General features: G+C 37.7%; 1 protein-coding gene across 1 annotated transcript in view; it reads left to right on the top strand.

Annotated features, from left to right (window-relative positions):
- Positions 1-26,279, top strand: part of ITGA8 (integrin, alpha 8) — a 119,210-nt gene that overhangs the window by 58,256 nt on the left and 34,675 nt on the right. Inside the window, exons 20-25 of the mRNA XM_010562705.1 lie at positions 617-764; positions 7,272-7,364; positions 13,012-13,091; positions 16,191-16,271; positions 21,030-21,135; positions 23,001-23,159. Of these exons, the coding sequence (XP_010561007.1) occupies positions 617-764; positions 7,272-7,364; positions 13,012-13,091; positions 16,191-16,271; positions 21,030-21,135; positions 23,001-23,159 (667 nt within the window). The remainder of the gene's footprint in view (positions 1-616; positions 765-7,271; positions 7,365-13,011; positions 13,092-16,190; positions 16,272-21,029; positions 21,136-23,000; positions 23,160-26,279) is intronic.

The raw sequence follows: 26,279 nt of genomic DNA, 5'->3' as shown, positions 1-26,279 counted from the left end.
TTCTCCTAAACTCAGTATACAGTGAAGTAAATGAACCTCAGAATAAAAGAATTTCAAAACATGGCAACAGTTCCTCCTGTGGAGGGAGAAATACGCCAAGCAGGACAAGTGGGGAATCTCTGACAGTTATCTGACTCTGTGCCATCAAAATCAGTACGTAACTGTGAAAGGAAAGGGCACAGTGCCATTGCAGGTCTCAGGAGAGCTTCTGTCATTGTTCATTTTACAATGGCATGAAGGGAAAACTGGAATCCCACTGCCTTTGTGCCCTCCAGAAAACAATGCTGATGGGACCCCTGTGGCAAGTAATTCCCACACTAAATACTTCTTTCTGGTTAGAAAGTAGTCAGGCTCTGAAATTTTATATCAGTAACTTTAAAGTTCTGTAGTAGTCCACTTTGATTGTCCATGGTGGTGTTTTCTCTTGACCTCTTTCCTACCCAGGTGCTGGCATATTTTTCCGTGGGGTCATTTTTTATGGAAAATGTTTTATTCTGTGTTCACAGAATATTTTCCAGAACAGATGCTATGAGAGCAAAATGTCCTTGTGCTTTATTCATATGTAAATTGTAATTGTGCACGTTTTAACTCCTGACAAGTAGTATGTTCTATATAGGGATAAAGATCAGCTAATAATTGGAGAAGAAAACTGTGTCATGCTCATAATAAATCCAAGGAATGATGGGGAAGGAGCCTATGAAGCTGAGCTACATATAAAGATTCCACCTGAAGCAGATTACACCGGGGCTGAACGCAACAACAAGGTAAATGAAAAGCAAAATGTTAGTGATAATAAAGCAGAAGAACTGAGAGTAAGGTTAACCTACATAGGCTATACCAGCTGAAAGCAGCAAGTAGAGAGGTACCTCTTAGGAAGCGGGATTCCATTGACTCTCAGCTATCCTTGCTCTCACAGTCCAGGCTAAAGATTAGCCGTGTTACTAGAAGATGGGAGGGACAGGACCATTCTGTTCAGAGCCAGCTCAGGTCTAGCTCCTTGCTATTAACTTAGTTATAATACCACACAAATACTGTCACATTTCTCCTAGGGCTAGAGGTAATCCCATCACTCAGATTTGGAACCAGTAAACCCTACCAGTAGCAGGGAGTGATAGTGCAGAATCCCGTGAATGCTTCCAACCTTGGATCCTGTGGTGCCAGCCCTCAGCCAGAGTTAATGAGCCCTGCTGAATCCCAGACACTTGGACACTGCTGTCTCATGCTCCCAGCACACCAGTGTTTTACCATTATTAACGGTATCCCAATCTCTGATATCCTGAATAGTTAAACATTAACTGCAGTATAAACTTGACAAAGTTGATTCCCTTTGTAGTCAATTATTTTATCTTATGGATAGGCCAAAAATCCAGTTATAATGTAAAATGTGCCAGTGATCACGGAAGAACTAATGTTGACTGAAGTCCTGCTGAGCTGTACCAAACAGTGTTTCCTTTTTGTGTCTGTTTGTTTTTTAAGAGCAAAGATGAAACACTATACTGCAAACAATCAGAGTGTTCATGTATTCTCTGTTGGACAGCAAGTCTGAATCCCCTCATCTGCACATAAATCTCCCAAGCTGTTGCAACATGAGCTTGCGTTTTTCTGTCAGTGCTTGGAATGTTCAGAAGGGCCTCAAGGGTGAGAGTGGGAGAAAGCAAGTTAATTTCCTTTCTAAAGGCAAATGTTTTTAAGGAAGTCGAAAGTAACTTACAAGGTATTTCCTTATTCTCCTTCTGTCAGTGTCTTTATTAATGGGCTTTTAACCCTGTTTGAAAAAAATGACAAGAATTAATGATGTCACCAAAGATGAGAATATGGAAATTCTCTGCAACCTCACTTCTCAGAAGCATATCTTTGTACACAAAACAAATAAGTAAAGACACCAGCCTCTTTCTATTGTCTATATCTTTTGTTCTCTTAACAAAGCCTCTGATTTTTTGGACTGTGATATACAAAATTTAAGTTCTCTTTAATATACTACACACCGTTATATTTTTCCTTTGTTGCTTTTTAGGAATCTTTGGCTGTTCTTTTGGCCACTACCAAGGATGTCAGGGGAGGCAATTATTCCAAAACCCACAGCACATATTAGCACATAGCCATCATTTGGACTGGACAGAAGACACTCAGGGCTTTTCAGTATTTTAGGAAAAATTTAATTTTGTAGTGCCAGCAGGGTAGACTCATGGGGAAAGGAAGGAAAAAAGAGGTGGGAGATTCTGGTGCTTTAGAAGAATAAAGAGATGCTAGAATGGGTTGGGAAAGAGTGTTAATGTTCTTTTTCTTTTGAAAACAAATTTTTAAAAACAACTTTTTAATTTTCTTGAGATTTTGTGGAAGATAAAATACATTTTTGACAAATCTGATTCTGAATCCTTCTGGATTTATAGAAAAATTGCCTTTGTTTTGCCTGCATTTATGTAGTTCACTACAACACATAATTTATTTCATGTTCTCTTACTTTTCATACTTATTCCATTCAAAGAGATGTCATTATGTTCTTTCTGAGAAGGATCAAAACATTAGTTTATCTACATCATTCTTAGAGTCTTCCCTTCTGCATTTCAAGGACAGTTTTCACAAGGATTACATATGGTACTAAAACCAATTTTATTCTTTCTATTGTTTTTAAACTGTAAATGTATATTTTTTTAAAGTTATGGTCTTTGTGGTATTACGGTTCCATTAAATAAACTAAAAAATTCACTTCTAAGTGCATTTGGAAAAGAAATTGATATTGTAATTTTCTTCAAAAAGACAAAGCTAAAATTTTCTGGCATTTAACTGCTGTTGGAGATTGTCTTTTGTATGTATTCAATTGCTTTTCTGTACTGCCATATGTCACCTAAAACTGCTGTGAACATGACAAAGAAAAATGTACATTCTATGTAATTTAAAAAGAAAATTTAGAATGGAAAAACACATTTTTAAATTCAGACATTCCTTTATATCCTTCCTGTTCTGTTTTCTCATTTAATTCATTCTGTCTAAATGTATAAATTAAGTGGTTAGACCACTCAAACCAAGAATTAGCAGGTTTTTTCAGTTTTTTCCCCAGAGTGATCAGAGGTTCATGTGTTACCAGGATGAACAAATTCTTAGGGGTCATAGTATAAATGAGCATAAATTAAAGAGGGACTCAATTAATTCAACGTGTAGGGCTTTAAAAAATATGGCAATGTGAACCACTTGACAAGAGCACAGAAGAAATTATCACAGTGGTATGCAGTAAACACTGAGGTATATGGAAAGAAGGTCTCTCAGTCTGTTGCTACTTTGAGGCATGGACCATAGATGAAAATTAACATTTTGCTGTTGGTTGCAGTGGAGTCAGGATTTCAGTTCTTATTTTTGTGTTTGTGCTGCACCCTGCCAATGGGGCATCTGTGACTGCTCCTGAAATGTTCTTAATTTAATACAGAGTAATTTCAGCAGACAGGTAGATTTGTGATAGAGCCTGTTGCAGTCATGCTCTTAAAGCTCTGCATCTAAGGATTTCATTGACTCTTCAACGTATCAGTGTTCACAGTCCTCTGTGTAGCTGATTTTCTCCAAACTGCAGAATTCCTTTTATTAAGGCAAAGATAATATTCACCTCAGAGCCAGCAAAACAGGTAGACTGAGAGCAGAATAAATGAATGTAATGAGTTGAATAAATAAGAGTAATAAAAAATCACTTCATAATTTCTGATGGAACTGAAAAATCTTTAGAATCAAACCATTCTATTATGCTGCCACCATTTCAAAGTAACTATACTTTTAGAGGATATTAGGCTACTTTATTATGGAGCTACTCTGCATTTAGACCGTCTAATAGAGAAACAAATTTATCCCTTAAGTGCTTCCTGTCCAACCTGATTTTGTTGGAACAATTTGTTGGCTTATTCTATATCATTTGAAATACACTCAGACACTGTTAAAGGCTACAACTTAACTGAAAATTCACTTGCCTTCTACCTCTTCCCTTCAGCTTTATGGAATACAATGTTTGACTTGCCTCAGTTGTCATTATCTTACCTCAGGCCTGATTCTGTGGCATATTGTACATAGACCATGCAACAGTATCAACGGAGCAGCATTTTGCAGAGATGTACATGATTGTATGCAAGTGGAGAGCCAAGTGGATGTGTGCGATCTTCAAGTTTGAGGTCAAGGATGTGATTTTGAAGTTTCCTTGATTCTTGCACATACTGATACTTCCTTCAGTCAAAAGCTGATTAATGAAATACAATGACTTACAATGAAATCAAATGTGTTATTCATTAGTTGTATTGTAGAAACTCTTAGAAGATCCAGAGACCAGGTAAATGAGTAAATTACCACAGCTTTACTGGTTACTGGAAACCCATTGGCTTGTAATAACTGTTCATATGCATTAGGTGTGCAGTTACTGGAATTAGCTGCAATGAAAAAAAGAATTAACCACGTTATGTTACCTCACATTTTCGTGGCCAGCAGTAGATCCAGAGTATATACCTGCTGTGTGGTACATTTCTTACATTACAATACCATCACTGTGTGTTTGAACCCCAAGCCATTGCCTGAATACTGTGCGCTAACCCTTTGCCCAGTGAAAGAGTTTCCCATATTGAACATCTCAGTCCTGCCTTAGTAGCAATGGCTGGAACTGAAATTCTCATGGAATAATTAGTAGAAGTAAATCAGGCAAATACAACCCCCTAACAGGTATTTGTTCCACACCAAAAACATTGAATATTTTGTCTTAACTGTCTCTGCTCAGGCTGGAAACTGCAGAGTTGTTGCAGATTACAACCAGATTTATATTGCAATGGATAAGCTCTGAGCCATTATCCCCATGCCTTTCTGAACTAAAGCATGACACTCTCTTAAAATAGGAAAAAGACCTGAAATCTTCTTACCTGAAAATTCTTAGAATAAGTACCTGGTGGCTGGCTAGATGAGATGTGATTTGAGCCTTGTGAGGACAAACACTAGTTCTTCACACATCAGCTAGATGAGAAGCTACATTCTGGCACCTGGTACCTAATGTATCACTTTTCCTCAGAAAATAAAATTGGAAGGTGTTGATCAAGGAAAGAGAGAAGGTGTTTTACTCTGCAGCCTGTCATGCTTAACTATTCTGGCATCAATTAGTAATTCATCACTAAGACCACCAGAAGGAGTTTCAAGTTTGTAGGCTGCCTGGATTACTTCAAGCATCCAATCATTTTCTAGTTAAAATGCACCCTGGGAGCACATGTGTTAATTGTTGGGGTTTTGCTTCTGCTCAAGACTGCCAAAAAGACCATGTGTTGCTATAAAAATATAAATTGCTACCAGTGGCAGGTAGAAGGGTTATGTGGCAAAACCTTCCATCTGGCTGAGTTACATATGAATTCAGTGATACTGACAATACTAGGTATATAAGTCTCTGCTCTTGCTTGCTTCCTGCCTGGTTTTAATTTTCCCGTGTTGTACTTAACCACCTCAAAAAGGTGATCAGTGAAAAAACAAAGGCAATAAATCTCAGTATTGAAGAAATTCTATCAGAGATGACCCTTTGTCACATTTTTATGCTGCACAAATTAGCTTTTGTGATGGTGGTCATATATGTTCTGTGCCATTAATGATTTTCAGTCTAAAAGCATAGCCTCGAAATTGCAGAAAACCTACTCACAAAACTCCTCTGTTTTCTCAGCCTTTGAAGGACAAAAAATGTGTGATAAGGGCTGATTTACTCTGTGCTGGTCTATGATACAGCATTAATAAAGCAACTACCAAATACCAAATATAGATGAGTATTTATTTTCTAACATTTAGACCTCAATTTCAACACCCCCCCCCAAAACAAAATCAAAACTATAAACCCACACATCAAGCTAAAATAACAGTTTTCCAGACAAGTTTGGTTTCAACTGTGTTACACCCTCTCTTCTCCTATGTGTTGCTTCCCACCTCTAATTAACCAGCTGGAAAGAGTGTAAAAATCCCTCACTCCCAACCCTAGAGACGCTTGGAAAGGCTGCTAGTGCACAGGACATGCTTTGTAACAAACTTTGTTTCCTCCTAGCAAATTGTAAAAGTGTCAGTGTACAATGAGGTGTGTACTGAGGGCATGCTTCACATGGGCTCCTTTTAGGGCATGCCCTATCTTTTCTTTTAATCTCAGGAAATTATAAGGTCAGCATGTCCATGCTGGCTTTTACAGATAGGAATGAATTGGTAGTCAGTGGTCTGGAGATTTCCCAGGTCTTTTTATATAAAGAGCATGACCTTGCATGTATTGCTTAATCTGTGAGAATCACAAATGAGAGGAAAGCATTATAGCAACAACTAGCTGCATCCTGCTTTTACAAAGCTGGTTTACTTCTGCATGTATATGGAAGTATTTTCTTTTATTGAATATGTCAGAGAGGAAAACAGAAAAAAACAAAACCAAAAACATTTTGTTGCTTTGTCTTACTCTGTATCTCCTAACTTCCACTATTCTGTAGCTGTTCCTCCTTTTGTACAGTCTATTTTGTTTACAGATGATAACAGCTAGTGATAAAGACTAAAGGCTTAAAAAAAACCCCAAAACCTAGGATACATTTTACATGAAGAGCTTTAGAGGGAAATTATATGAGCGTATCCTCAAAGTTACCGAACAAAACTGCTTGAGAAATGTTAGGTACAAGCTGGACTTTGAATGAATAGTTGCTGGAAAACCAGTTAAATTTTACTTATTGCTATATACAATGAAAACCTTAATTTCTGCTAATGTGAAAATCTATCTATCTCCTTTGTTGCTAAATTATAAACACAGGTAACAGTTTATGTTTTTACAGAAGTATTTAATGTTCAAAGTACTTTACCATAGGTTGGAAAATAAAAGTTCTAAATTTGGTCCACAATAAAGTTCTGCCAATGCCAGAAATTCACTATAGAGACTTCTAGTGATGGGTGATGAATAACACAACTATTGCAATTAACGTGAGGCCTATTCTCCTCACTTAGTTTTGCCTACTCTTTTTTCCTCTGTTGAGTCATTATGGCTATAGGAATGATTCACAACAACAAAGCAGTATGTTAAAACTAGAAATAGAGCAATCTCATCATGGCTCTTAAGGTACTGGGAAACTTTCCTGTTTGTTTTTCCATGGCATCAGTTTTCCCCCATTGTCTGACAATAACCAATTAAATGTTTTGATAGTGCACTGAGCAGGTGACTGAATTTGAAAGAAATGTCACAGTCAAAAAGGCATCACTTTCCCAACTGGATACATTTCACTGTGATCTCTGACCTCCATATTGGTGTCCTTTTGTTACAGGCACTGCGTGTATTGAGCTGTGATTACAAGATGGAAAATGAAACAAGAATGGTGGTTTGTGATCTTGGGAACCCCATGGTGGCTGGCGCAAATGTAAGGGAAAACCAGATGCATTTACTGATTTTTATCTTAATTGAATTTTAAAGGGGAGCAAATGGAAATCTATTCAATTAGCAGAATGTGTCCCAATAAGCAGCACATAAACCAAATTATTTACATGGACAGGAAATTGTTGGTGTAATAAGAGGCAGAACTGTGCTTCTGAAAAACTAACAATTTGTTCTTCTACAAGATTAATGGTGCTAGACCCTGAGTTTTTTTTCACTTCCTGTAAAGAAAGTGAATGACTCAGTTTAAATCACAGAAGTTGCACTAGTATAAGAAGAGAATCCCAATCCATTATGTGGTCTGTTTATTTCTCCCTTTTAGTATTCTTTCTGCTTAAGATATATATAGTAAATGACAGCTTCTTTTGCCTGATTCTCATCTTGAGTGCATAAGGGTGTCTTATCAGGTTATATCATGATTTATATCATGAAAATATAGTTGGAATCAAGTTTTCCTTCAAGTTGTTAATGTCATTCTAAACATTTTCCTAAGACAGCTATTCATAAATCATACTACACATTAGATGGAACATTGGTAGCCTTGTTTTTAGGTAAGAGTGGAACTGAATAATGACTGACAATGGACAGCAGATAAGGATTACACATAGGTTTGGAGATAAAAAAACTGCTACCCATTCCACAACTGTCATCACTTGTCCCTGTTTCATGACAAAATAGTTCTAGGCATAACTGTTGAACCCAGTAATGTTTGGCCATGGATGCCTTTGCAGAGGAATCCTAGCACTACTCATAAATTCATAAATGTTATGAATAATATTTAACTAAAAACAAATAATCCAAGATGATGATGATAATAATAATAATAATAATAATAATAATAATAATAATAATCATCATCATCATCAGCTTCTAATTGGGGGGTTTGCAAAGAAACCAAAGCAAATCTCCTTAGTATTTTCAAAATCCCTACTAAGTTAAGGTTTGTCCTATGGAAGATCAATATTTCACTCTTCAGACTGTCTATAGAGGGGTGTTTTCCTGGCCTCTTATGATCTTGAAGCAGTTCCTGTCTGACCCTCGATAAAAGAACCAAATGGGTCATAGAATAGGAGACTGGAACTACAATAGCTTGTTTGGATCATAGGGTTAGCTTCAGATCAGTCACAGAGCTTTTGAAAGTGAATGTGAGACCAGGTGTCTTATACAGTCATCTGCTTTCATGGTCACAAGTAGTCCCAGAGAGACTCTTTGGGATTACAAGGAGCTGGAAACCATTGAAAAATGAACTCCAGGTGATGGACCTACTGGGAGCAAGAACCTGCCTGGTGAGGATCATTCTCTGTAGAACTACTGTGAACTAGAAGTCTGAAGGGGGTGCTATAAACATTTTTTAGGAAGGACATAGAGAGGAGCGCTAAAAGGTTTTGTAGTTTTTGTTTTATTCTACTAAATGAAACTCCTAAAAAGTAAGAGTAATTTAAAACATTGCTGAGGAATGGAGTTTTCATAATGGGATGATGGGAGGCAATGATGGGCCAAAGCACTAAATAAATCCCAAATCAAAGCAGATAATTTCTTGTACCAGAAAACCAGCAAATTTAGATTTCCTGGTTAGTCTCATGGCAGAAGCAAATTCTCAAGATACAGACAGAAGTGGACAAGAATCTTGTGAATGATTGGGATGCAGTGGTGGTGAAGGAGAGCATAAAAAACCCTGGGTTTGAAAGAGAAAAGGAAGACTAAACACAAGAGACACTAACATTGTATAAGCTAGGAGCAAATCTTCGTGGTTTGCATAAACATAAGCAATGGAAAGGTCTGAGTGTGGAGGTATTAGACTAAGCCCCTCACACTCCTCCCTTTGAATCCAAAACCCTGTTTCCACATCATCCTTGACCCAAAATGCTAGCAGTGTAAAGACTTCCGGAATGCAATTTGTCGGCCACTAGAGCAGTACTACTCTCACCTGTCTCCTTACGAATTCTCACAGCATAACTAATCCTGTTTTTCTTCAGAATCAGCTCTAGGGCTGCCATAAATGCACTGTTACCAAATATTCCTAAGCAAAATACTTCATAAAGAGAGACTTAGAAGTAGCAGAATAAAACAGCAGTGTTCATAACATGTTTAAGGATATTCTGGCTTATAACAAAAGAATCCAACCCTTGAAAATTAAGGCATATGAAGATAGAGCATTACAAAGCCAGATGGTAAAAGTGTTTGATTATAGTGAGTGAAAGCTTAAAGCCTAACTTTATCTTTGAAACCAGCTCTTCTGGAAGCTTAGTAAAGGTGAAAGGACTTGAGCTTTTTCAATCCAAATCTATTTATGATGGCAAATGTACTTCCAAAAGTGAAATACCAGCCCTTTGTACAAATTGCATAAATCATGAAAGGTTGCTCTGATCCATTTCCAATTTTGCAAAACAATTCTGCTCTGGCAGGAGATCAGTTATTCTCAAAATATTCAGTCAGAAACGGACTCTCTGTGGAAGTTGTGAGGGAGTGGGAAGGGAGGGCTAGGTCAAAATCAAACATTCCTAAAACTCTTAACTATTGAGTCACTGTAATGACTTTTCAGCACCCTGAAATCCTAGAATTCTTGAACTCTTTAAGATCAACTTCTGAGTATGAGGGTTATGTCAGGATTTTGTGATATAACCCATGGGCTTTTACTGCAGTGGGCTACAGGGTTGTCTGATGCTTCATATCTTCAAAATGTGTTATTGTCATCAAAATTGGGATATGTCTGACTTTTTGAAAATCTGTGACCTTAAAATCATTTACTGGCCACAAAAATTACTTAACCTTTTCAGTAATATCTCTGTGGTTAAAAAAAACATGAAAAGGTAAAAAAGAAGATAAAAAGAAACGGGAAGGAAAAATCACAATACCATATGGCCCAGAATGCAAACTAAATGTCTGTGATACCATCTCACTGGCAAAGAGTGCTCAAAGTACTTATTTATGACACTGAAATGGATCAGACTGATAAGCTTCCTAATGCCCATTCAGTGGCCTTAGCAAGTGAGATGTAGGTTTTATTATAAATTCCAGTAGAACAATTTGGAAGTTAATAGAAATTAATAGAAATAAGGTTAGAAGACTGGGAGGTTTGGAAGATCTTCCCTGTTTCTTGGTATGTACCAAACTGATTCTTCAAAAGCACAGAGGTTTTATCTTTCATATGTACTGTAAGACACTTCAAAAAAAGCTAGCCCTCTGTCTCCTAGTGTACTCCTAGATCCTGTCAAACATAATAACAGATTAAAGCTTATCAGAAACGTCATGTATTTCAAAGATACATGGTGTTACTAACATGGAAAATAATGCAATTTTACTGAAACTAAGTTCACTTGGAAAATTTTAAATAAAATTAAACTATTCTGATAAAATTAATGTCCTACTAAAATAAGGTTGAGTGATTCCTAAGTTACAAGCTCAAGCAAATTCAACTCCTTTGGCCTCAGTCGATTTTCAGCAAGGGCATGTGAGCATCTTTGCCCCATTATTAGTAGGGGTGTCAAGGGCTACTTGACATTAATGAAGTCATATGACCATACAAAGGGAACATCTGCAGCTTATTAGACTCATACAGTAGGAGTGTGTTTCAGTATTAAATAAGGAGTTAAGCCTCAGGGGTATAATAGATCATCAAAACTGCAGTTCATGTCTGCTATATCTGAGAAAAACTTTATCTTTGGTTCATCAAATCTTTTTTTCTGCTATAAGTGGAAACAAATTTATATAGACTGATCAGTAAAAAGAGTAAGAGAAATGCTGAATTGAATATTTGGAAATTTTTGTCTTAGAGATTGAAAAAATCATTATATTTTTAAAGGTGAATGAAATATCAATAAAGTTGTTAAAATCATCTCCAAAAAGTAGTCTTAAAAATAGCTTACACCTCTATTCCAAGTCAGCTATTCAGCTTCTGTTTAATTTAATGAGCATTATCTTTTCATCTTAAAGATTTTACTTCCAAAAAAAGAGATTAGCTACAACTGTGACACTAAAATGGTCAGAATTCAAAGATTTGAACTTGCCATTTCTTTTACGATTACTATATTGCTTTCAGCATAGAAAACTGAAAGAAGTAATTGAAACATGTTAGCTAAGTCTTGTTCTGGGGATGGATTAAGATTCAGTGATGCACAACTGCAAGTGAGGAAAGAAGGAAAACTGAATGAAAATTTAAAAAAAAAAAATGCTTGGGAAAAAGGAATTGCCTAAATATCTGAATTGATACCCACAGAGGAAAATGCCTCCTCTTCAGTGATGTTGAATCTAGGTCCCAAACATAAAACTCTACATTGTTGTGTCCTGTCCTGTTGCTGACAATGCTACCCCAAGTATGTTAAGGAAAGCATGCCAAGCAGACAACTTTTTTTCTTCCCTGCCCTCCGCCGTAATCTAGTCAGATATTGGCAGAGATGAAGGAATTATGTCCTCATTTCCTAATGGCTTTTGATGAATTTCTCAGGAAGATTGTTTCTCCACATTGAGAATATGGGTATATGTAACTATCTTTTTTAAAAAAATGAAAGCACAGTGTGCAAGTTATCCAGCAGGAAATTCTACCATCAGGCAGTAGGGTTGGTGCGGAGGAGTGAGAAGTTGTAGACTGTAGTTGTAGAAGTTGTAGGCTGTAGACTTTGCTGTCAGTCTCAATACAAAATTCACATTTTAAAAAAAAATTACTAGATTAAAAACATGTGCAGTTGAAATGAGGCAATTAAAAACATTAATTTAAACATTGCAGCACAATTTTATTAATTTATCGTGGAGGGCAGATGGCATCTTCCCCAGCTCCCCTGCCACTTACATACTGGGGCTGTAAATACGTCCAACGAGGGTTACAGAGACTCCACCATATGCTATTGTATATTCCTTCTTCGGTTAGCCCTGCAATTCCATTCTGTCTTCTGAATTAACTTGTTCTGCTTACTCTGTGCCCTTCTTGCAAGGCAAATGGAAACTATTAGAGGGAGGAAGCAAGGTCTGCATATATACAAGGGAGCACCAGTGGAAGCCCTTATCCCCTTCAGTGTGTTTTACCCTCTATCTTCTGTGGTCACACACTGCACATTGTGGCAAACTAAACTGCAAATGTAACTTTGAAGTTGTATTCCTCTTAACTGAACGGCAATGAAAAACTCAAACAAAATCAAATTAAAACATCGAGCTGCTGCTAATCTAGCCTCTAGAAGAAAAATATGTGATCAGTCAGGCCCGCAACACCTAAAATATGCAGCTCACCTGTCATAGTTACAGAGACAATGGGAGGAGCAGGAAGCCCTGGAGACCTGGACAAATGCATGCATGGATGGAGGCAGGCTTGAGAGTTGCCAGACAGCTATAATTTTCTTTTGGCTTGGCAGAGTAGAGCAAAGACTGTCTAGATGAAGAAGGGCCCACCACTGTGTTCTTGGGAGTATGCTTTTCTGATCCTCTTGATCTTTCCTCCGTCCAGCCAAGTTTTAAATCTGGTGACATACACAGGGAGGATGGTATTTTTTCCTGAAAACAGCTAGATAATATTATGTCATACTAATTTTAAAAAGCAACAGTATCCTATACAAGTCTGTGAAATGTGATGTTGAACAGTACTGCTTTCTTGGTATGGAGAGACCAACCATTTTTAGTAACCTGTTGTTTTGTTTCTTTCTCAGTTCTCTACAGGCATTCGATTTTCTGTTCAGCATTTTGAAAATGCAGATTTCAGCATCAATTTTGAGCTTCAAATAAAAAGGTTAGATGTTTTATCAACAGTATGGTTATTTAAATTCTGAATTCATATTGATATCTGAAGTGTAATATATAAGAAGGTCACTCTAACTCTTCAGTGTCAGTAGTTATATCATGGGCTTTCCTATGGCAGCTTTCTTCAGGAGGATTTGTGGAGTTGCAGCCTTGTTAGCTTTTAGCAAAATCAATCTTAGACTTATTCTCATGATTTTATTTTGTTAAAATTCAGGTTAACTGATTTTGGTCAGTGTTCCAAAGATCTACAGATTTGCCAAATTTGCACTTTGTTTTCCACTTCAGAATTAATGAACAGTGATCACTTTGTAATGAAGTTCTGTATTTAAAAACATATCATGCTCTGAAAAAAAAAAAAAAGACATGCCACTTCTTCACAACATTTTAGAAAATAAAAGGAGAAAAGTTAAAATCTGCTCAACAGATTTACTGGCATGAAGAGAAAACTGTTTCAGTTTGATGCAGGTGTACTTTTGTCCTTTTTCCATTAGTTTCCTCCACATTTGTGGGGCTGAAATGTTACTGCTGGAGAATCTTCTGGTTTATGCTGAGCAGTACTTCCTCCACAGGGCTGAAAAAGCACAGGACAGGCTGGGTTAGGATAACATCAAGAACAAACCTGGGACTTTTTCAGTAGGTGGCAGGGCTTCTGCTCCATCTGTCCTCATCAAATACACACTGGAGTTGCTGATGGGGCCCTCCCTGCCCCACACACAGAGACTTAATTGCTAATGTCTGGCCTTTAATGAGGGCCTTGATCATGTTCACTATGGTAAATAACTGAGACATTTAAAATGTTTAAGTCATGTTTCCATAATGTAACCCTTGAAGGAAAGAACATGCAGAAACTTGGGAAGGGCACAGCAACACCACAGAAGATGATGAGGTGCCTCTTCAGGCCTCAGCCCTCTCCCAGGGTTCTGGCTAGTGAGCTGGAGACTATGGAAACATGGGCATGGGCTCCTCCAGAGGGAGATAGAAGATATAACATCTAGCTTGTAGGTTCCCTGTCCATACCACTGTTCACTGTCAGGTCATTAATGCAAGCAATACAGTTTTAAATGGGTATCAGAGGCTCTATTTACTGCACTTTTCATGCTGTGAAATTGGTAATGTTCAGAGCTTTTTGGGTAGCTAGATCTTCCTAGGTAGTAAGAGTTGAGGGTAGGTCGCTTTCATAGAAAAAGTGACAAGGCTTTACTGAGGAGTAAGTCTGAACTTCAGGAGATAGCAACATCTCATGCTTCCTCCATGAGTGTGACTCACTGAAATGTAAGGGAAGGAAACATGTTGGGCTACCAGAAAGAACAGTTTTCACAAACTGGTATCAAAACGCTGAAGAGAACCCACCTACTTTAAAAAAAAAAAAAAAAAAAAAAAAAAAAAAAAAGAAAAAAAAAAAAAAAAACTTCTTGCATAGGGAATGTACTCTACAGTTAAATTCACTGCTTTGTACATTCATTCGCAAGCAGCACTACAGTTTGTGCATTTCTATGTCCTTAGTAAGCAGGTAAAACAATCTTAAAATAAAAAGGAAACAGAAATCCACAATGCAGAGAGAGGAATTTACCTAAATGGAAGGAAAAGGAAGCAGAGAACATGTCTTGAATTTGTGCCCTCCTCTGAGTTATTCAAAAGAGGGACCTTTAATTTACTCCAAAACATCAAGTGGAAAATAAATATTTTGGTTTGCAAGACTGAAGTTCATTACTTATTGGAAATAAGCAAGAGGCTGGGTAGTGTCTTGAAATCTGATTCCTTTTCTGATACGGATTTTGCTAGGCGATTATATACCCCTGAGAGGGACATGTCCTGGCCCTTTTATTTAAACTATTTTCTTCTCTACAAAATACCATAAAGCACAAAAAAGATTTGAATACCAAATATATATGATCAAAATCTGTATTTTAGCTGTATGGAAAGTAGTACCGTTATACAAATTGAAAAAGAACTTATTCTAACAAATTAGTGGTATAGTCATTCTTAAAGCAATTTTTGTACTTTTGTAATGGCTGTAGAGGATTACATCAAAAGTTCAAATTATGTTTGAGGGGAATCTGCATTAATTTACAAACAAATTAGAGCTGCTCCTAATTTTAGCAATCTGTAACCAAAAAGCCTGGATCAAAGCAGTACTGCCCTTTACTCCACAGGAGTCAGTCGCTGGGAATGCTGGCCTCCTCTGAATGTTTCCGTTTGACTGATGCTGCCCAGATGTGATAACAGTAAACTGTGACGGCAATAGAAACTTAGTCTCCATGAAGCAAGGAAGTACTTCCATACTTGCTTGGAAAAAACCTCCAAACTTAGTATCATTAATCCCATAATTAAATAAATTCTAAGTCTGTAATTTATTTTCACTGTTTTCATGAATTTGAACCTGCAAACCTTTCTCTACATCAGTGGGGTATAGTCACAGGAATGGCCTTTTGAAGTAAGAGAAACTACCTTTATTACTAAGGATTTGCAATAAGAAAAGACAATAAAATGACTGAGAGCACTAGGCTTTAAACACAGGCATCTGTTTTCACTGCTAAGTGGGATTAAGAGTGTAAACACTCTCTGGATAGGGGAGGGAAGAAAATAAGAAAGGTAAAGAAACAATTTATTTTTGTTCTTTTTTCTTTAAAGACTCTGTCATGCAGAAGTCACAAGTTTGGAGAGTCATAAAAGCAAATTTTATTATAAGAAAGCCTATATCTTGTTCATTAACACTGCCTTCCTCCAATGCATGAAACACCCTTGTATTCTATTAAGATACTCCTATCCATACAGACAGCCAAGTTGAACAAGGGAATTTACATGATATTCTGAGCTAAATAAATTTGTATCATTATATTCACACATAGGATTATTTAAAGGAAGCTTGAGTTGATTATATTATTAAACATGTGATGAGCTCAAATAATATCCAGCTTAAATACTAGTGTCCTGCAAGACTGAAGAGTGGCAATAGCAAGCCCATGGTGTAATATGTCTAATGGCATTGCTTCCTAATTGTAATCCTTGTGGTATTCAGTGCTGTATCCATAACAATCTAGAGTTCTGCTAAATAACCTCTTTTAATCCTTGTACATGTCTTTTCCAGTTCTAACAAGATTAATCCCACCAGCAATTTAGTTAACCTCCACATCAACATCAGTGCTATGGCTCAAGTACAGATTAGAGGGTAAGTATTCGACCATTTCAATCCATAATGATAACTATATTTTATATTGAATCTTTCCACATATAATAATCCCATGTAGTGAATCTTTTGACATATTATAATCCCAAATGCCTTATCCACCAAGAACACCTGAGAATTCCCAGGGAATCTCACCCCTGCAAGCCTTGCAGGATGAAGCTTCTAAGGATTTACCAGGTCATGTAGGGCAGGACTGCCCACATGGACTCCAGTAAACTTGCTGAGTGTCTGTGCAATTGCAGCACACTGTAGGATCCCACATTGCAGTAACACCAGTCAGAGCCAACATTTTATTTAGGCATTCGAATTGTGTATGGATGTTGGTAGTACCAAATGCCTGTTCATATGTGTAGGTCTGCTTGTGCAACCACTTAGGTACTTAATTCTGAATACCAAAGCAGAATCTGCTGCTTTTATGACTGAAATGATGAAACATATTATGGGAAGGCATATACTAATAGCAGAGTGACGCCTCTGGAGAAAGGATGAATAGGGAATGACAAGAGGTCAACAAGCTACTACTGTAGGATTCTTACACTTCCATCTGAAGCAGGTGCCTGTCCACTGACACAAGGGATGCCAAAACTAAACAAGCACAGGATATGATCAAAGATAATTATTTCTATCTATTTTCACATACAGCTTGGTTTCAGGATCTATAAAATGCAATTAGGTGATAAGAAGCTCAGACTAGCCCGTAAAATCTTGGAACTAGACTTCTATCCTGGCATTCTGAAGGAAGTCAGCAGGATGTTCTTTTAAAGGAAATAATTGCCCAGAATGCTTTTTGTCTGGGATCTCAGATTTCCTACATCTCCTCTTCTCAAACTACAGCTCTGGACCTTAACCATTCTCAGCTCTGCAAGGGGAGAACAGGAGGTACATAGCCCAGCTTCACTCCCACAGTCAGGCCATGAGGTTTGGCTGATGCAAGAGGTGTAGATGTCTCTTACATGATGCACCTCAAGGGGCTGCCTTAGGTGTAAACAAATAAAAATGCATTTATTTATGCTTTTATGGATTTATAAAAATCCATTTATTGTTATCACTCTAAGACAATACTTTGACTACCTAGTGCCAGCAGAGAGTCAAATCATTTTGCAGATCACAGAGATTATGTTTTCTGCTCTAATATTCAATCTAAATCAGGGAAATTTTTTAAGTATTTCATTCTTGTAAGTTTTTTCTAGGTTAAGAAGACTAATCCTAAGGCTAGAGTTAGGTGGAAAAAAGAGGACTGGAACTCAAAGACTGTGGATATATGTTAATGCATATATTTCTGAAAAGGAGCAGTTGAAAGACATGTTTAAAAAGAACAGAAATAAGAGTATTATTTGCATTTTCTGTAGTTGGTGATCTAGGGAAATGAGCTGGATAGGAAGAGAGGTGAAAAATACAAGATTAGGGGGAAGGTGACACAGAAAGAGAAGTAGAAGCTGAGGAGGTAAGAGTCAAAGGGGTTAGTTGCTGGGCTGCACATGTGTGAGAAAATGTTGGGAGCCAGTAACTGCTAGATGTTGCCACAGGTGGACACCCAGGTTAAGGACTGGATGGAGTTTCACTGCATCAATGAAATGGTTATGGATACATACAGGAGACTTCTCACTAAGGGCTGCTTCCAGTGCTGTGGATTCTGTTTTTTTCAGTGAGGTTGCTCATCACTTTCATAGAAAAATCTTACAAACTTTTTGTCCTGTTTGCAAAATTTTTGGAAACTTTTTTTTGCCTCCATCATGTTCTTTCTGTGCCATAGTGGGTTCATTTTAATGAAAAGTGCTGTAACAGGTAAATAGATAGACACCAAAAAATGACCAAAACATCCTTGGTTCTTAAATACAGCATGGCCACAAGTGGAAAAAGTGGCTTGAATTGCTGCCTGCAGTGCTAAGAAACAGGTCATTAAATACAGAGGAATTACTTAATTGAATGACTTCCAGTTCCTTTCCTCTTAAGTCTTTTAGTTTTCTTATTAGCTATAGCATGCATGTACAAAGGAAAATTCCCAAATGCTTTGTTGACAGATTTTGCTAATTACTCAGAGATGCTAAAGCATACAGCTCCAAGGGAACCATTTGCTCACAATTTCCTAGATAAAAATAGAAGTAAGACTGTGTCCACATTTGGACTGGAAAATTTCTTGCATTGGTTTCCCTACTGCTCTGCACAGAGTTGCATGAAGTGGGACTGGAATCATTGTACATTTTACTGAGGAAAAGTAAGTAGTTATCAAATTGTGTGTATGCATACATGCATATATACTTGCATAGTGGACACATGCAAATTCTGTCTCTATGAGAAAGGAAATCTTCTTCAATATCCTATTCAAAACAAATTTAAGATAATTCCTTAGACAGTTCATTCAATGAGAAATTGCTCTAATAACAGAGATTTGATAATTCTGCTTACCTTTTTTTTCTCTAAAAATGTAAGAGTTTTATAGATGTAATTGTTATTTCCCACTGCTGAAAGAGCACTAGAGGAATGAGGCATTCAGGAAGGAAGTAATTTGGATTTGCAGCTGGCAGAATTCTTATTGTATAACCCATATAAGCTTTTTCTGTAAAACATACTTCCTTTGCCTTATTTTTCAGTGCTTTTGTTTAACTGATCATTGTCACCTAAAAGTCTAGGAAAAACCCTCGTCTAATAAATCATTCAAATGTTAAAAATATTCTCAGTTAAATGCAAAATATAATAGTGAAAAGAGGATTTCTGTTTAATTTGATCTGATTTTGCTACTTTCATGTCAATAGAAGTCCTCAAGATAACTGTAAAATCTGTTAAAATAAATGTTCTTATATATTTTATAATAATTTGAATTGAATGTCTACATTTATACTTTGCACTTTGTAATTCTGTGGATAAGAAAAACACTGCAATAGAAAACACTGGTTTTTGAAACCTCATGCCTCCTCTTATTTTGTCTATGTACAGTTTCTGGTTTGCAAATTTTTGCGGTAGCTTAAGGGACTCTGTGACTTAGGGTTTCTAACAACAGAGGAAAGTTCCTATTCTCCAACAAAAATTAATAATTAAAATTCTTACTGGAAACAAGGCCATTTGTGAAATATAACAAGTTAGGCTAAGTACCTCATCTGAAATGACTTTTTAATGAATATGTTTCATTTCCTTTATTATTTGGTTTGGCTTGTAAATTTGTCCTCTGGCATACTTGTTAGTACGAACTGCTGGCCTTTCAAAGTCTGGGGAAGTATTTAGAGTTAGCAGGATACTCCAGGATACCCTAAATTTCATGAAGACTTTTACTTTAGCTGGTTGGTATTAAGTTGTTCGTCTCTGGGATCACTTGCTGCTTAGAGAAGCCGTATTCTGTAGAAAAGTTTCTATCAAACATTTCATTCACTGTATATGACATAAGAGCTGGAAGCAAGAACAGTTTGTTTCTTCCGAAAGTATTTTAAAATGTCAGCATTTGCAACAAAAACATCCAGTCTTGTGTTCTCTTCTTCAAGGGGCAATCTGCAGTGGTGCTTTCTCTGTCTAGACTCAAGGGAAAGTGAATTAACATTGATGGATACAAGTCCATCATTTTAGTCAAATGTTATATTCTGAAAAAAACTCATTAGCAATTTTTTTTAACAGTTTTCTGTCAGCAAAATTCCAGCTTTGGCAGAACAAGCATTGAAATTTTATGGCTTTTCTTTAAGCTAAAGATTCTGGAAACCAGCAAAACTGAGCGAAAGTGAAGGGTAATACTTAACCATTTTAGCATCAAGAGCTATTTTCAGTACTAGCAGATGACAGATGTCTGTGCCAGAACTCACCTACCATGCTAAAATAAATTCTTGGAATCTGATTTCCCAACTTCTCAACAACTGAATAAGGTTAAAGTTGGCATCTGAATGGGACCCCTCCAAGGAACTTGCGGTTTTTATGGGAAATAAAATGCTTGTGATTCAAATAAAAACGTTAACAGAATATTACTTCGTCCTTTCTTGAGGTCAGACAGAGGAGGAAAGGAAAAATAAAATAGTAGAAGGAAAGAAAGGTGTCAAATATTTAGTCACTTTTCTTCATTTATGTTTGATTTACATCTTGCAAGTTACAGCAGTGTTTCAGGTAATGCCTTAGCTGCCACTTCATTTGCAAAGCAAAAGGGAAGCCTGGAGCACTCTTAAGGGCTCTAGTCCTGAATTCAGTTTCTTCATAAAGCAATTTCCATTGTGACATTATGGAAGTCACAGTACCTCAGTTTCCCACCGGTAGACTACTTTGCAAGGTCTTTTAATGGAATAATAACAGAGGTTATAAGGAATTTATAGTCAGAGCAGTTAAATAAATATCTAAAAATGTATTGCAAGGAAGGAAGATGCGTAGCATTAAACATCTACAGGCTTTAAATGGAAATAAGAAAATACATTTGTTTATGTATCATTACTGTAGTTTTGTGGATAATGTATTTAGATACCTCACCAGTATGAATGATGTAAATGCCTGACAGACTGCATTCCTCTCTCCAAATAGAGTCACTCCCTTGTCTGGAAAGGAACATTGATCAGAGGAAGTATGAAACTAAATGCACACACTCAGTAGTCTGTAAGGACTGGGTAGTACTTTATGGAAGCATCGTATTGTTCACCTCACCTAATTCTAATGAATGTGCCCAAATGAAATGTCCTTAAAGGCTCAGGTTTCTATAGCGGTCTTAATTTTTTTCTAAAAGTAATGCAGCTGATCACTGATAACAGTTACTGTTTTAACCTGTTTTATATATTACAGAGTGTCTCACCCCCCAACAATTATTTTGCCGCTTCACAACTGGGAACCCAAAGAAGAACCTACAAAAGAAGAAGAACTTGGTCCTTTAGTAGAACACATCTATGAGGTAAAAATGATATACATTGCCACAGGATCTCATGCTGTTCCCATTGAAATCCTGATGAATTTGGTTTATTGTCTTTATCTGCAACTAGATAAAGCCACAAATGTAAATATTCTGACTTTAGCACATGACCCAAATTTAATCTGGGAATTCAGAACCCTAGTATCTCTTTATGTTACTGGAGGAGATACTAGTTTATGCTAGGAGTCTGTCTTTGACATTTAAGGGATCTATAAATATTTTGGGTGTTTGACAAGAATTAAAAACAGTGCTTAAAAGCTCATTACAATCAGTGCCAAATATTTTCAGTGATTTGACTGGTTTCTCATTAAAAACTTTGAGTTTTGTGCACAGGAAAAAATATGTTTCCTTTGAAATTTAGCTAAAGGTAAAAAAACCTGTAGACATACATGTAACTTGTTACCTCATTGCACAGAAAATGTTCTGTTGAAAAGAACTCGTAATGTTTGAAGTATACATATTTCCACCTTGCATTGTTGTTGGGCTTTTTCTATGGGTGATTCATCAATTAAAAGAGAAGAGTTCAGGTTAGAAAAAAGTGCATTGAGTGAACTCCATGGAATACAGACCATCTCTGCAATCTCATGGATGACCTTTATTCTAGGGGGTAAAACAGAGTGCTTCACATATGGTTATAATTCACAAACAAGAACTCAAGAAAATACAAGCAACTGAGCTTAATCAGCAGTGTAAGATTACAATTTGCATGACTAATACTAAACTCTAATGAATCAGACTGTAAAATAATACAAAATATTATTAGTGAATTCCTCATCTTAACACATTTCTCTAAACAGAAAAATCTCTAAATCTTCTTGTGTCAAGCATTTGGGCTGTTTGTGGAACTATGTATGTGACTTCAAATGTATTAAAATAGTTACAGTGTTTAGTCACAGTGATTAAAGAAAGTGCTTTCATGGTTTATTGACATCAGCAATGCATAAAAAAAGCCAAACACCCACCCAAAAAAACTATACTGAAGATGATGTAAGATTGAAAGTGGGTTTTATATGGTTCTAAATAAAGCTCATCAGTCACAAAAATTTTACACATTTAAAAAAAGGAGGTTTTCACATCTCTAGAAACTGAGTAAAGCTCCATGGTCTTCTGCTTCTTTAGCTCTCATGCCCAGTGTTAACACATATCCAAACTTCCTGTGGTCATCAGATATTTTCAAACTGTAAACTGATATAAGAAAACTATTTTAATAGCCCAGATTTTTTAATTTCTATTATTTCTATCTATACTCATTTTCCCAGAAAAGAATAATGTCCTGGGATGTTACTTTAGGAAAACTAGTTCCTTTTTTTTATTTTGGGGAAATCTGAACTGAGAAGTGTTGAAAACAGAGTTCTTAACCACAAAAAACTAGTTTAAACTCTGCTATACCTTCTATTCCTGCACTCTGACATGTGATTCTTTTGTGTCCTGAAGTTTCAGCTACTATTTTCAAGTATGTTGTGTTAAGGTTCATTGTATATATTTGTATATAGTGTCTTTTGCTAGTGTGTTTTGGTTTGGGGTTTTTTATACTTTTTTAGGTAATTTCAGCTTTTTAATATGTAGGGAAAAATAGGAAAGGTGATCGATTTCTTGCATACAGACTCAGACAAAAAAGGTTGTTCTCCCAGATTTGCCACTGGCTTTGTGACTAACATAGAGAAGTCCTTTTCCCCTACCTGTCACAGATTCTTCATCAATAAAATTATATCAATAATCTATACATCTTTCCCAAAGTACTTCAAGGCTGTGGACACTAAGAATTTGAAAATGTCTTAAGTGGTGGTTGCTGTGGTTTTTGTTGTTCTTTACTGCCTTCGAAAGTATTGATGATATTTGTTTGACAGCTGCACAATATAGGACCAAGTGCCATCAACAATACAGTTCTCCATGTCGGTTGGCCTGTGTCAAGTCGAGAAGAATTTCTTCTTTATATTCTTCATATTCAGACACATGGACCATTGCACTGTCAGACGAGCTCTCCTATTAATACAATGCAAATAAAGGTAAGTCAGCCCCTTTTATTTCCATCCCTGTCTGCATTTTGCTTGATTTTTTTCTGCCTACACTTCATGATGGGATGGAGCTTTTGGGGAATTTTTCACTGTGACCCTGAGATCATTTTCCTGGGTAAGAAGCAAGATATAGATAGTCTATAATGTTTCTAGTGTGACAGTTGTATTGCATGGTATGTGTTTGGTTTCTGTACTCTTCTTATCTGAAGAAACTTGTATTTTGATTCAGTACCGTAGCATTAGATACAAGATAATTTTTTAAATGGAAATTTGCAGGGTTTTCCTTGAGGGTCATTTTTAACATGGCTTTGAATAAATGACACAGAATTTTTCAGTTCTTATGAGACCCTGAAAACTCTTGTGTCCTAAGGAGTATGTTAATTCAGAAAGTCATCTGTACAGCAGTGCTTAGCAGATGAACTCCCAAAGATAATGTAAACCTTTGTTAGGTCAAGGGATGCACATAGCTCTTCAGTTGAGTCTGATACAACCTAGCACTGGTTTGTTTATCAAAAGGTCTTACATCTGAACCTCTTAACAGTGGGGAAAATCCATTATAGCACAATAATGCAATATCATTAAATTGAAAGACATGAACTTCTCAGAGCTGCTTATTTAATAGAGAGCAGACAGCCACCACATATTGTAGCATTAATTATTTTTAAAGGATGTAACACAATTTTAGGTTTTTATTCCAATACAAATAATTTACAGCTAATTTGTATGGTGATTTGTTTTTTTAGAATCATAGGCTAATTCAGGGTGGAATAGACTTCAGGAGTATTCTCATCCAACATCCTGCTCAAGCAGGGTCAGCTGTGAGATCAGACTAGGTTGTTCAGGGCTTTATCCAGTCCAGTCTTTAAAACATCCAAGGACAAAAACTCTCTGGGCAAATTATGCTGCTCCTTGATTGTCCTTACATGGAAAAGGTTTTTCCCTGCATCCAGTCTGAACCTCTCCTTTTTCAACTTATGCCCATTGCCTGTCATCATCCCACCAGGCACCTCTGTGACAAGCCTGGCTCCATTTTTGTGATAACGTTTTCACTTGACAGCCTTGGTCCCCCCAAGGCTTCTCATCTCTGGGCTGAACAAGCACTGGTCCCTCAGCCTCTCCCTGCAAGACAAGTGTTGCAGCCCTGAGCACCCCTGGGGGCCCTCCACTGAACTCATTCCAGTATATTGATCTCTGTCTTCTGCTGAGGCTCCAGAAATGGATGTTGTGTCTACATTTGGTCTAATGAGTGCTGAGCAGATGGGAGTAATCATAGAATCATAGAATGGTTTGGGTTGGAAGGGACCTTAAAGATCATCTGGTTCCAACCCCTCTGCCATGGGCAGGGACACAGGCTGCTCAAAGCCCCGTCCAACCTGGCCTTGAACACTTCCAGGGAGGGGGCATCCACAACTTCTCTGGGCAACCTGTTCCAGGGCCTCACCACCCTCACAGTAAAAAACTTCTTCCTTACATCTAATCTAAATCTACCCTCTTTCGGTTTAAAGTCGTTACCCCTTGTCCTATCACTGCACGCCCTTGTAAAATGTCCCTCTCCAGCTTTCTTCTTGTAGGCCCCTTTAAGTACTGGAAGGCTGCCATAAGGTCTGCCTGGAGCCTTCTCTTGCCGAGGCTGAACAACCCCAACTCTCTCAGTCTGTCTTCATAGGAGAGGTGCTCCACCCTCTGAACACCCTTTGAACATCTGACAGCCCTCCTCTGGACTCACTCCAACAGGTCCATGTCCTTCTTATGTTGGGGGCCCAGAGCTGAACACAGTACTCCAGGTAGGGTCTCAAAAGAGCAGAGTAGAGGGGGAGAATCACCTCCCTCAACATGCTGGTCATGCTTCTTTGGATGCAGCACAGGATATGGTTGGCTTTCTGGGCTGCAAATGCACATTGCCAGGTCATATTGACCTTCTTATCAACCAACACCCCCAAGTCCTTCTCCTCAGGGGGGGTCTCAATCCATTCTCCATCCAGCCTGTATTTGTGTTAGGGATTGTCCCGACCCAGGTGCAGGACCTTGCACTTGCCCTTGTTGAACTTCATGAGGTTCACATGGGCCCACCCCTCAAGCCTGTCAAGGTCCCTCTGGATGGCATCCCTTCCCTCCAGCATGTCGACTGCACCACACAGCTTGGTGTCATAGGCAAACTTGCTGAGGGTTCACTCAATCCCATGGTCCTTGGCGCTGACAAAGATGTTAAACAGCGCCGGTCCCCATACTGACCCCTGAGGACCACCACTTGTCACTGGTGTCCACTTGGACATTGAGCCGTTGACCGCAACTCTTTGAGTGCAACCATCTAGCTGATTCCTTATCCACTGAGTGGTCCATCCCTTAAATCCATGTCTCTCCAATTTAGAGACAAGGATGTCATGCAGGACAGCGTCAGATGCTTTGGACAAGTCCAGGTAGATTATGTCAGTTGCCCTTCCCTTATCCACCAACACTGTAACCCCATCATAGAAGGCCACCAAATTTGTCAGGCACAATATGCCCTTAGTGAAGCCATGTTGGCTGTCACCAATCACTTCCTTATTTTCCATGTGCCTTAGCATAGTTTCTGGGAGGATCTGCTCCATGATCCTGCTGAGCACAGAGTGACACTGACTGGCCTGTAGCTCCCCGGGTCTTCATTTTTTTCCTTTTTAAAAATGGGGGTTATGTTTCCCCTTTTCCAGTCAGTGGGAACTTCCCCGGGCTGCCATGACTTCTCAAATATGTTAGATAGTGGCGTAGCCACTTCATCTGCCAGTTCCCTCAGGACCCACAGATGCATCTCATCATTTGTGCACCTTCAGGTTCCTTAGATGGTCTCGAACCTGATCTTAGAATCATAGAATCATAGAATTGTTTAGGTTAGAAAAGACCTTTAAGATCATCGAGTCCAGTCGTTAACCCAACACCACCATGCCCACTAAACCATGTCCTGAAGTGCCTCGTCTATGCGTTTTTTGAACACCTTGCAGGGATGGTGACTCAACCACTTCCCTGGGCAGCCTGTTCCAATGCCTGACAACCCTTTCAGTAAAGAAATTTTTCCTAATATCCAATCTAAACCTCCCCTGCCGCAACTTGAGGCCATTTCTTCTTGTCCTAACACTT

Source organism: Haliaeetus leucocephalus, unplaced genomic scaffold (assembly GCF_000737465.1).
Source record: "Haliaeetus leucocephalus isolate CR32 unplaced genomic scaffold, Haliaeetus_leucocephalus-4.0 Scaffold0, whole genome shotgun sequence".
NCBI lineage: Eukaryota > Metazoa > Chordata > Aves > Accipitriformes > Accipitridae > Haliaeetus > Haliaeetus leucocephalus.
This window is presented reverse-complemented; position numbering and strand designations above follow the sequence as displayed.